General features: G+C 39.0%; 1 protein-coding gene across 1 annotated transcript in view; it reads right to left on the reverse strand.

Moving 5' to 3' along the window:
- The window catches only part of LOC107755613 (transforming growth factor beta receptor type 3-like), a 21677-nt gene that overhangs the window by 1778 nt on the left and 7486 nt on the right, over nucleotides 1-12413 (reverse strand). The window contains exons 7-15 of the mRNA XM_016572502.1: nucleotides 10189-10333; nucleotides 9919-10105; nucleotides 9572-9705; nucleotides 6039-6188; nucleotides 5545-5634; nucleotides 3977-4186; nucleotides 1905-2399; nucleotides 417-486; nucleotides 260-313 (exon numbers count right to left, since the gene is read on the reverse strand). Of these exons, the coding sequence (XP_016427988.1) occupies nucleotides 260-313; nucleotides 417-486; nucleotides 1905-2399; nucleotides 3977-4186; nucleotides 5545-5634; nucleotides 6039-6188; nucleotides 9572-9705; nucleotides 9919-10105; nucleotides 10189-10333 (1535 nt within the window). The remainder of the gene's footprint in view (nucleotides 1-259; nucleotides 314-416; nucleotides 487-1904; nucleotides 2400-3976; nucleotides 4187-5544; nucleotides 5635-6038; nucleotides 6189-9571; nucleotides 9706-9918; nucleotides 10106-10188; nucleotides 10334-12413) is intronic.

A 12413-nucleotide genomic window follows, 5' to 3' on the forward strand; every position in this document is an offset into this window, starting at 1 on the left:
TTCTTTTTTTCCACTTCAAGCACTGGACGTATGTGTGCTGTCTGGGATGTATGTCAATGGAGAACAACTACTGTTTGATTACCCACATTCTTAAAAATATCTTCTTTTATGTTTAACAGAAAAAACAAACTCATACACATTTGGAACAACTTGAAGGTGAGTAAATGATGACAATTTTTATTTTTGGGTGAACTATCCCTTTTAATTTCCTTGCAGGGCAATTATTAACCAAAAATTACATATGAGGGGTAAAACTCACCGCTGTGTGCAGGAGTCTGTTTCGAGATCTCAGCAGGCTTTTGAGAAAGTTTACCTGATAAACACATACACAGAGACACAAACATAAAACATTAAAGTGTTAAAGTAATGCAAAACTTTTGTGTAAATGAGAGTTGAGAATGAGGGTGTGTACAAACCAGCAGGGGGAGCCAGAAACCCAGCAGAATACGTGACCAACACAGGCCGAGAGAGATTTCTGTACTCACACTGAATGATAGAGAGAGAGACATATATGAAATGTTTACTAGCAGATATTGACAGATGTGATTAGTAAATTATGTCATGTTGAGATCTAATTAGTGTTCATTTCTTCTAAGGATAATAATCATAAAGTATTGAATAGTTCTGGCTCCAGTTCCATTACATTCATGTATATTTTTATTCCTTATTTACTCGGTCTATTTTTTATTTTTTTTTATTTTTTATTATCATCTGTGTTTTTTGTTCTGTCACTGTCATTCTGTTACACTGTGGAAGCTTCTGTCACGAAAACAAATTCCTCGTATGTGTAAACATACCTGGCAATAAAGCTCATTCTGATTCTGATTCTTTTAGTACTTTTGATAATTAGCCCTATGCATGAGTTTGCCTCTGTGGCAAATGCAACTTCTGGTGAAGTACAGTGTATGGAAATTGTGAGAAAATTAAGAGACAGACAACAGGAAAAAGCAATGTTGATGCATTGCATCTTTAAATGCTTTTAAAGCTTATAGAATTGATTTAAAATGTTATTATTTAATAGAATATATAAAAATGTTATTATGTTACTATAGTTAATAATATGTAATACACTATATTATTAAATAATCAGTTGTGGATGCCGCAAGACACTTCAACGCATAGTGAGAGCAGCTGAGAAGATCGTTGGTGCCTCTCTCCCCTCCCTCCAGGACATTTACAGACCCGTCTCACCCGCAAAGCCTTCTGCATTGCAGGTGATCCCACCCACCCGACACACAGCTTCTTCAGTCTGCTGCCATCAGGGAGGAGACTGCGGAGTCTCCAGGCCAGGACCAGCAGACTGAAGAACAGCTTCATCCATCAGGCTGTCAGGAAGCTGAACTCCCTCCCGACCTTGCCCCCCTCCCCTCTTTTGCCCCACGCACCATGTGCTGCTTTATATATATTTTTTTTAATATTTTTTTTACATTTTACCTTATTTGTATATTTGTATAGTTGTATTTTATATTTAATCTGTATCTATCTGTATTTATGTTCTACTGTTAGTGTTATCTGTATGCACCAAGGGTCTGAGAGTAACACAATTTCAATTCTCTGTGTGTATGTGCTGTACATGTGGAAGAATTGACAATAAAGCAGACTTGACTTGACTTGGTAACTTAAAGAGCTACTACAACCAAACTGAGGGAATCAAAGAGAGAGTAAGTTATTTAATGATTCAAATCCCATAACTCATGGGTTTTAGACTCATTTATGAGTCATTAAGAGAACTGGGTAATAAGAGTCATTTTTTAGTCATACTTGTTTTAATAATTTTAATAATTGCATGCATTTATGAATGCTTCGAAATAGTGAATCATTTTGCGAAACAACTGATTCACTGATTTTGATTCAACTTATTCAAAGTTTCAAAAAGCTCATTTTCCCACATTAGTGTTCGTTACCTGTTGAGAAGCAGTTGTGTGTGTGAGAGCAGGTATCTGAGGCCCGTCTGTGCAGATCCGAGTGGCGGCCCCGGAGGGCCCCTTAACTGACGCGCACAGACGCAGCCGGCAGTGCAGGAACTGGATGGAGTTATTAAAGACGGGCCGCAGGATGAAACTGAACTGCAGCATGTTTGCACTCTCGCGTTCGTCCTCCCGTCTCTTCCGTCTGCGTTCTTCAGGTCTCTTTGCTCCGAGTCTGTCGGGTCTCTTGTCTTTATTTCGTCTCAGCTGTGACAGTCTTCTGTCATTTTTCCTGTAGATCTTCTCATCTTCATCATGTCCTGTGCTGTCTGTGGATTCCTGGGTTTCTCTGTGGCTCAGTTTGAAGGACGGGTCAGAGGGGCAGGAGTCTCTGATGATGGACCAGCCGCTGTGAGCAAGCGGATCTGAGAGAGGAGAGACCAGACACGACAGGACCTCCACGGCCTCCGCAACACCAGAACCCACCGAGATCTGACAGTGAGAAATAGAAAGAAATTACATTAATCAACCACTCAAATCATCCCAGCAACTACATAGCAGCAGCATAGCAACCATTTAGAACACCCCAGCAATCACATAGCAACAGTCCAGCAATCACATAGCAACAGCGTAGCAACCATTCAGAACACCCCAGAAATCACATAGCTACGGTCCAACAACCACATAGCAACAGCGTAGCAACCACTCAGAACACCCCAGCAACCACATAACAACAGCCCAGCAATCACACAGCAACAGTAGGGCTGGGCGATATAACGAATATTAACGATAATATCGCAATAATTTTGACGAATAATTTTTGTCATTTACAAACATTTTGTATTTACTTTGTAACAATAACTTCTATCTAAATTGTTTTTGTTGTTTTTTTTAATGGGGGCAAAAGAAATTCATGTTTTTTTATTATTTAAAAGCAAATGCAAACATATCGAGATATATATCGAATATCATACAAATTTTGACAATATCGAGATATATTTTTTTTATATATATTGCCCAGCCCTACTAGCAACCACATAGCAACAGCATAGCAACCACTCAGAACATCCCAACAACCACACAGCAACAGCCTAGCAACCACATAGCAGCAGCGTAGCCCAACAACCACATTGCAACAGCGTAGCAACCACTCAGAACACCCCAGCAACCACATAGCAACAGCCCAGCAATCACATAGCAACAGCGTAGCAACCACTCAGAACATCCCAGCAATCACATAGCAACAGCCCAGCAACCTCATAGCAACAGTGAAGCAACCACTCAGAACACCCCAGCAACCACATAGCAACACCCCAGCAATCACATAGCAACAGCCCAGCAACCTCATAGAAACAGTGTAGCAACCACTCAGAACACCCCAGCAATCACATGTGTAGCAACAGCATATCAACCATCCATAACACCCTAGCAACCTCACAGTAACATGAAAATAATAGAAATGTAACGCTATTGGTTGTACATATTAAGTTTAGTTTTTTTTTTACTATCCTTAATTACTCAGAACACCTTAGCCATATGCTAAAAGCCACCTTAGCAATCGTAGTAACTTATAAATAATAATTCTAGCAATATATACCACTTTCGTAATCTTACTAGTTCTTTAGAAAATATAAAAACGTAACACTAATATTTGTATTTTTAGTTTTAGATTTTATCTTTACTATTCTTAATTATTCATGTTTAATTTTTGTATGTATACATTTTTGTTCCGTTTGTTGCTAGGTGTAGGTTGCTTACAAGCTACGACTCTGAACTATTATTAGTTTATATTAGATCTATTTGCTGTTATTTGTGGGTAATATTTTTTTTTTCTACGAGTTTTCTCATTCACATCGTACACGACAAAGCTGCAAGTGTAGTTTGTTATTATGTCCATCTGTGGCCTTCATTGGCACACACTAATGAAACCTCCACACGGCGACAGGAGTCTCACGTCCTTGAGCTCTTTTAATCATGTTATGGACTCCACCGCTGTGCTATCATCCGCTCTGACCTTCACGAGATGCCAGAGAGGAAACAAGCACACAAACGCGACAGATAACGCTGACCTGCACGTAGACACGGTCATACGCGGTGATCACGCAGGGCCCCACGGCTCTCTTCTCGTAGGCCTCGGTGACAAACAGCTCCATGGACAGGATTGGAGTGGTGGGGCCTCTCGGCACCCAGGGACTGAAGCGCAGCGCCTCCACAGGCCTGGAGGAAGGAGTCATGTCTGTTGGACTCACAGGAGTGATCAGAGATGATGCACAGCTGATCTGAACAGAGAGAAACCAGACGAAAAAAAGTGAGCCACACATGACAAACATGCAGTTTAGAGCAATGGCTGTTAGGAAAAGAAATGTATGTCATTTACAAACTGTTTTGTGGTCAGTAAGATTTTATTTTATTGAAAGATATTAATACTTTTATTCAGCAAGGATGCATTCAATTGCTCAGAAGTGTCAGTAAAGACATTTATAATACTACAAGATAAATGCTGTTCTTGTGAACTTTCTATTCATTAAAGAGTCCTAAAAATCTAATTTAATATTGATAATAATTAGAAATGTTTCGTGAGCAGTAAATCAGCATATTAGAATGATTTCTGAAGGATCATGCGACCAGTGTTGGGGGTAATGCATTACAAGTAACGAGAGTTACGTAATCAGATTATTTTTTTTCCAAGTAACTAGTAAAGTGATGCATTACTTTTAAGTTTACAATAAAATATCAGAGTTGCTTTTTCAAATTAAGTATCTAATTTGATACAAAGTTACTTTGGAAATCAGGAGTGTGGTGCAGACACTTCCTTCAGCCGGAGGCTTATTAATTTCACTTTTGCTGTGAAAGGGCCTTTACAGTTGCTAAAAATGTAACTTTAGAGTTTTTTTGTTATAAAAAAAAAACAAATAAGCAAGCCCAAACCAGGTGACAAAAAGTGATGCAAAATGAATGAATTACTTTCCACATAAAGTAACTAAGTATAGCAATCAGTTACATTTTTATGGAGTAACGCAATATTGCGATGCATTACTTTTAAAAGTAACTTTCCCCAGCACTGCACGTGACCCTGAATACTGTAGCAATGATGCTAAAAAATTCAGGCATGCATTACAGGAATAAATTACATTTTACAATATATTCAGACAGAAAACAGCTATTTTACATTGTAATAATATTTCACAATTTTAATGTTTTAGCAATAGCAACAATCTCCCAGAACAACCCACACGGTAACAGCCTAGCATTACTATTATTTGTACAGTTTTAGTTTTAGCTGTCCTATTCTTAATTACTTATGTTTAATTATTGTATGCTACTGCCTTAATTTATTATTTTTGTTGAATTTGTTGTTAGGTGTTGGTTGTTTGCAATCTTTGCTGACTCTGAACTACTATTTTTGATTAGAGATTGAGAGACACTTAAAACCATAAAATAGATTTTAAATTGTAAAGATATTTCACAAAATTACTGTTTTTCCTGTATAGTTGATCAAATAAATGCAGCCTTGGTGAGCAATAAGAGACTTAATCTGAATTGTTATATATTGTTTCAAATCCGTAAAATATGAGCCTCCAGTTCCCATAACAGTTGAGATGCTGCCAAGTACACATTGAAGGTTTGAAACACTCACATGAATGGCTATCAGACTCATCTCGTCCAACACCCTCCCGCCTGTCTCATTGTTTAAACCCTCGGATGGTTTCTGTTTCCACAGGAACACCTTAAAAATACAGTTCAAATATATAGCAGTATGAAATGCGCCTTCTGCCTCTGTGTCTTTTAAAGACGCTCCCATCACCAAACCTGTTAATGGTTTGTTCTGCTGGATCTGGTTCAGTGTGACCCGGGTCATCTGTTTTTGGTGTGTGGTTACAGCTGACAACTTTATCATCTTCAGTGATGGCGAGGCGGTGTGACCCAGGTCAGGTTTATTTACTGCACTACAGGACCATTCTACTTTTATAATCATTTAATGGTACTCACTGAACATTCTCTTTTAATTCAACTAAATGACAGAATTTCAGTTGCATAACAGAATTTTATGCTGAAAACAAGACATTACATCATAGGTACATTGCTTATATACACTAATTTTACAATTGTGTTGAATAATGTGTCTCTCACTGTATTCGTGTAATGAACTCTTCCGTTCACTTCATCCAGTTCTCCCTCTGTCCCGCAGGAAATGACCGGGAAAAGCAACAGGAAATGGCTTCCATTAAATTCACCGTGGCAGTTGTGATCTCGCAGGGTCACTGCCGACACTGGAAAAATCTGTGTGTATATAAACAATTCAGTGAATCAAATTTGGACATGTAAAGAATATTGAATAATGTAACACACCTTTTCAGGCATTTGAAGTTGGTAAGATATTTATTGTTTTTGAAAGAAGTCTCTTCCAAGACTGCATTTATTTGATCAAAAATACAGTAATATTGTGAAATATTATTACAATTTGAAAGAACTGTTCTGTGAATATGTTGTAAAATTTCTGTGATGCAAAGCTGAATTTTCAGCATCTTGATCCTTCAGAAATCACTCTAATATGCTGATTTGCTGCTCAAGAAACATGTCAGTTTCTGGTTGCGTCACTTCTACCATCTTACAAAGAAGAAAAGAAGAGCATGGATGCGCATGAATAAGCCTAATTGAGATCTATTTTAAACTTGGCCTTCAATACGAAAACACTGTTTCTGTTCTTGCATTCCGACACAGATAAATCATCACTGAGCAGCATAAGAACATGCAGCTTTTTCCCTCAGGCTACATTCCACCTGAACAATATAACATCTCAGGACTGTCCATCTGTACATATCTTCTCAAAACTTTTCATCTGTAAAATAGCACATTCATAATTCTTTCTATTTTTTCTATATTTTGGACATAACTTTTCTCAACACATTTGCACACTCATAATTCTGTTTTATCTAGAAAGAATTATGAATGTGCTATTTTACAGATGAAAAGTTTTGAGAAGTTATGTACAGAACTGAGATGTTATATTGTTCAGGTGGAATGTAGCCTGAGGGAATAAGCTGCATGTTCTTATGCTGCTCAGTGATGATTTATCTGTGTCGGAATGCAAGAACAGAAACAGTGTTTTCATATTGAAGGCCAAGTTTAAAATAGATCTCAATTAGGCTTATTCATGCGCATCCATGCTCTTCTTTTCTTCTTTGTAGGGATGTACATCTCATAACTGAGGCAAATGCGATACGCATCTCAATGCATAGCGAACGATGCGATGCATTAAAGATGCATATGAAGCAGCTACCGATGTGATGCGTTACGATTCACCCCCATTACGATGCAGTGCGAACCGATTTCGATTCGATTCAACAATGCGTTTCGATGCAATGGAAAAAATATGATCGCTTTTATTTCTTTGGTTCAGACAGACAGCAAATCATATATTAAGTGTCTTCTGACTTCTAATGCCTCGAGGCATGTTTCATAAAACAAGTTTACCGAAAAAGCCAGGCTTATTTCCGTTAGTCTGACTCTCATTGTAAAATGATTTGGTTCCATAAAGCAAATTTAACGTAGATCAACCTCACTGTGGCAACTTATGCTGGGAAACTAACCTGTTCCAGAGCAGGCTAACTGTCAGACTAAGTTGAGTTCCTCTAACACTGACCAATAGGAACGCAATATTACCACTGATTCTCTCACATAGGCCTACTATTATAGCCATGCAGCCTTGATCTCTGGTTTTATGACAGCTTTACCTTTTATAGATAGCAGAACATTACAATCTAAAATTGCTCTTAAAAGCATTAAAATCACTAAATAAAAATAAAAATAAAGAAACAAAAAGTTATATATATATAAAATGGTTATATTTTACTCAGAATTATTGCGCTACTATTATATTGCGCATGCGCGCAGCCTCACCCACTCCTGACGGCAAAATGGATATATTTGCATGACTTTCTAACATTTACAGATGAAGAATATACCTGTGACATGCCAGTTATGCTCTGAGGAAAACACGTCTCAAATGCATTAAACAGCACAAATATATTCGCTGTTTGTGATGTTGGATCGATTTGATCCATGATCGACATTAAGGGCTGCTTAAGAATAGATTGTGTGAACTTAATTTGTGGTTTATGGAACCGCTTTAGCCTCGATTGATTTGTTAGGTTATTTCAAGTCAGGTTTTGGACTTTAATCACCGCTTTTCCTCAGGTCTCCGTTGTGTTTTGATACGTCATATTCACGCAGCAGCGGTGATGAGAGAACGCGCTTGAGAACGTTAAATATCGCATGCGATTTATCGTGCAGCCCTACTTTCTAAACAATAAAAATATATCGCATCCACTAGTAATTATATATAAATAAATAGTTTTTTACCTATACAAATATGTTAGAAACGATGCATCGCGATACAAATGCCAACGTATCTGTTGCACACTTTTTAAGTTTTATCGTTAAGGCCGGGACACACCAAGCCGACGGTCGGGCCGACAGCGAGCGACGGTCGGGCTAGTTTGTTTGGCGTGTTCCACTTGTCGGCTCTCATCGGGCTCACGTCAGCGGCAGTTTGCCCGATTCAACATGTTGAATCGGCGTCGGGGCTGTCGGGACCGTCGGTGCGAGTGAGAACTCTGATTGGATGTTCAGTTTAGCGAACGAGTCAGTGCCCGAGAATTAAAGCGAAAGTGGTGAAAACAAGCACGTAAATGAAGGCGAATAGATTGTGTGAACTTAATTTGTGGTTTATGGAACCGCTTTAGCCTCGATTGATTTGTTAGGTTATTTCAAGTCAGGTTTTGGACTTTAATCACCGCTTTTCCTCAGGTCTCCGTTGTGTTTTGATACGTCATATTCACGCAGCAGCGGTGATGAGAGAACGCGCTTGAGAAACAGTTTAGAGAGGAGAAATCAATCTGCATATAAAATATTGGTCACAGATTATTGGTCACTTTCTAATAGGGCTGCACGATAAATCGCATGCAATATTTAGCGCATCTTGTCAGTAAAGCCATTCTGTAATCAGCGGTAAATCTCCCATCACCTGCGGGCTTTCACATGGAGCAGCATTAACTACACAGAGCCGTTGTTCACTGACAAGCTGCGCAAAACATGCGCAAAATATGATCGTGGTTTTGCGCATTCGTCGCCGCTAGATCTTTGAAGTCGGCTTGGTGTCCCGGCCTTTATGGTTTATGCCGATGCACCGAGTGAATCTTCCCTACTTTTTTGTAACATGGCAGAAGTGAAGCAAAAAGTTTCTCATGAGCACGCGAAAGTCTTCATTTTTTAATTTTTTGCAAATATCCCCTTAGGGGCTCCGTAACATTTAGACTGAAATAAAAATTAATAAAAAACTATATGGACATATGAAAAAAATTAAAAATAACTAAATATGAGAAGAACACAATTACAAAAATTTTCTTTGATTAAAATTTAAAAGAAAGCAGAAATATAAATAAAAATTAATTAAAAAAATATAAAAACTATATCTCAATACTTAAATAACTTTATTTCTAAAGTTAAACTAAATGTATTTCTTTTTAAACAATATATGTATACACACACACACATGTATACACACACACACACATTTACTTTTATTAAAATGTACCTACAAATATGCACAACTTTAAAAAGCATAATGAAAGCAATAGTATCGCAGTGTGTCTATTGGTTACCTGTAGCATCCGTGTGTCCACAGTAACAGTAAGAGCACCGCTCTCACAGTGGCAGCTGAGCGCCTCACTGCTTCTGTCTGTCATGATGTCATCCTGCCCCCCGTCTGAAGAACTCAGTTCTGTGTCTGACCCTCCTGAACCACAGAGACGGCTCGGTCATAAACCCTAGTGAGCGAACCTCGCTGTCTACAAAGGCAGCTGCCTTCTAAGATCACATCCTAACTTAATCTACTGGATGCTTTTTAAAAAATAGTTCATGAAAGTGTAGTATTAAATAGATTTAATCTAACCTTGACTAAAAATCTGATCAAATATTCAAGAAAATGTTAAAAATCAGCCTTTTCCACCTTCTCTTAGCCTGACAACGAAGCGATTGGCCAGATCAGCCTCAGTGTACGAGGTCACTTTGGGAAAGCCGTTCTGATTGGCCCATTCTAGAAGGTCGGGGGTGCTGAGGAGGTCAGAAGTCACGGTGCTGGTCATGCAGAGGCTGGGGGATTGAGTTCGGTACGGCGGACTCACGCTGTTGGACGACTGAACGAGAGAGATGCAACTGTTCATAGATGAGAAAGTGTTTTTGGAAAAGCGCACAGGTTAGAAATGCAAATGTAACTTACATAGACCCTGACGTGGCCTTTGATCTCTGGAGCCACCAGAGCCCAGTTGACCGGAAGCGCACTGCTGAGGATCAGGACAATCCTGTGATACGCTGAACAAGCCACTGGAGGCAGCAGAGAGACAGACACCTCCACCTGCAGAGAGCTGAGAGAGAGACACTTTAACATTTATTATTTTATTTTTCACAGTATCTGTGGTGTGCTGTCAATTATGACAGAGAATCTGTTAAATTTCTGACATGGAAATTTGTTAAAATAAAAGAAAACAGCAATGGTCTTGTTATGGAGGCCTGGTAGGGAATCAGAAGGTTTAAATATATAAAAATGAAACTTTTTATTAAAATGAACTGAAAGGCAATGTATTACATTGATTCTTTTAAAACATTCATTATATTGTTTTTATTGTCCTCTTTAAGTCCTACTGTCAGACTCGAGCGCGTGGGACTGTGTCAGAAAGTGAACACGGATCTGTATACTGTATCCAGTGTAGACAAGACAGTGGCAGTGATTGTCATTTCTATTTGCTTTTGATGTGACACGACACTCGCATTTAGCGCGATCAAGTGTTAGCCGTTAGCGACTGAATGCCAGTGGGCAGGGCCTATGGTGAGAAGATGACTATTTGTCGATGTCTTGCTCTGGAGGCAGTGTTTATGCAAACGACAGCGCCCGGGTGACATCATCTTGCACCTCAGATACAAAGCGAGCTGTTTTTGGTGCTTGATTAAAGCTGCAGTCCGTAAGTTTTGCCTCTTTGTCGCCATCTCTGTTTGAAAACCTGCAATTGCTGCTGTGTGCGGAATTATCTTCCTTGCGTGGGTTGTGAGTCGGCACGGCTCCCGCTCAGATGAATCTAATGTTTTGAGGAGTATGTGTGGCAGTCAGTCACCGCACATTATTCTGGCTGCTGTGAGAAAAGGCTATAAACGATCCGCCACCTGCAGGATCCTCACATGCGATAGCCTAGTAGCCGGGACAACTTCTTTATGTTTACAGAAATGACGTAATGACGCAGCGACATGCTCGAATTTCCCACGAAATCCTACCCGTACCACTCAAATTAAAAAACATTATTATAAGATAACCGTTGTGAATCGGGCTAAAGTAAGGCGATAGTTTTGAACACTGGCTGGTTATGTACTTGCTCAAATATTGATTTTGGATCATTTTGAACCAAAAAAAGTTACGGACTGCAGCTTTAATAAAATTACTACTTTCTTTAAAAACAATCACAGATTCTAGCCTACGTCTTGGAATATATGACCCAAATAAGAATTTTCACCTTATATTGCCATCTGAACAAGTAAGTAACAAGTCTGCCACGTTTGTTCTGACCAACTGAGGAAAAAAGCATTACCATAAATCGTGCTATCAATGGTGATTAAATCTAAAGATCGGTTAGTTCATATCACATCAAACCGTGCAAATTATTATTGTTATACTTTTTTTTCTCAAATTGTTAATGTTAACAACATCAGCATTGCGTGACTATGTGAATAAACCTTATATGCCAAAAGATCAAGGCAAATTTGATTTCTCGTGTCATGACCCATTTAGTTCATTTATCCATTACGTCAATTTTAATTTCTTACTTTTTATTGTTTTTTTATTTTATTTTTATTTATTAGGCACCTTTTTATGACTTCTAATTAAAAAAAATTTTGTACATGTTTATGTAAAGCGTTTAAAGAAATGTTTCCATTTCTTCAATTTTTATTTCTCACTTCGTAGTGGTTCCCTATCGAATGGGAACTCGCACTGCGTCCCCTAGAGGACACTTTGACAGTTTCTGACAGTTTTTGACAGTATCGCTTCTTGCGTTCCCACTTTTTCCCTCCGTTTGTGTGCACAGATGTGAGAAGTACGCGGAGATGGTGGGCTATTCCGCGGCTCGCGTCCCACTTCCTCGGCTATGATCCTCACAATATTATAACGGTTGAAGTAGATGGGCTATATCGCTTCTCGCGTTCCCACTTCTTATGACCTGCAGTGCTTACCACAAGGGGGTTTCCCTCCGTTTGTGTGGATAGATGTGAGAAGTACGCGGAGATGGTGGGCTATTCCGCGGCTCGCGTCCCACCTCTTCGGCTATGATCCTCACAATATCAAGACGGTTTAAAGTAGATGGGCAGTACCGCTTCTCGCGTTCCCACTTCTTGTAAATTACCATGTGATAGCGGGGGTTCCTCCGTTTTTGTGCACAGATGTGAGAAGTACGCGGAGAT

Source organism: Sinocyclocheilus rhinocerous, unplaced genomic scaffold, assembly GCF_001515625.1.
Source record: "Sinocyclocheilus rhinocerous isolate Xijiao unplaced genomic scaffold, SAMN03320098_v1.1 scaffold802, whole genome shotgun sequence".
Taxonomy (NCBI): Eukaryota; Metazoa; Chordata; class Actinopteri; order Cypriniformes; family Cyprinidae; genus Sinocyclocheilus; species Sinocyclocheilus rhinocerous.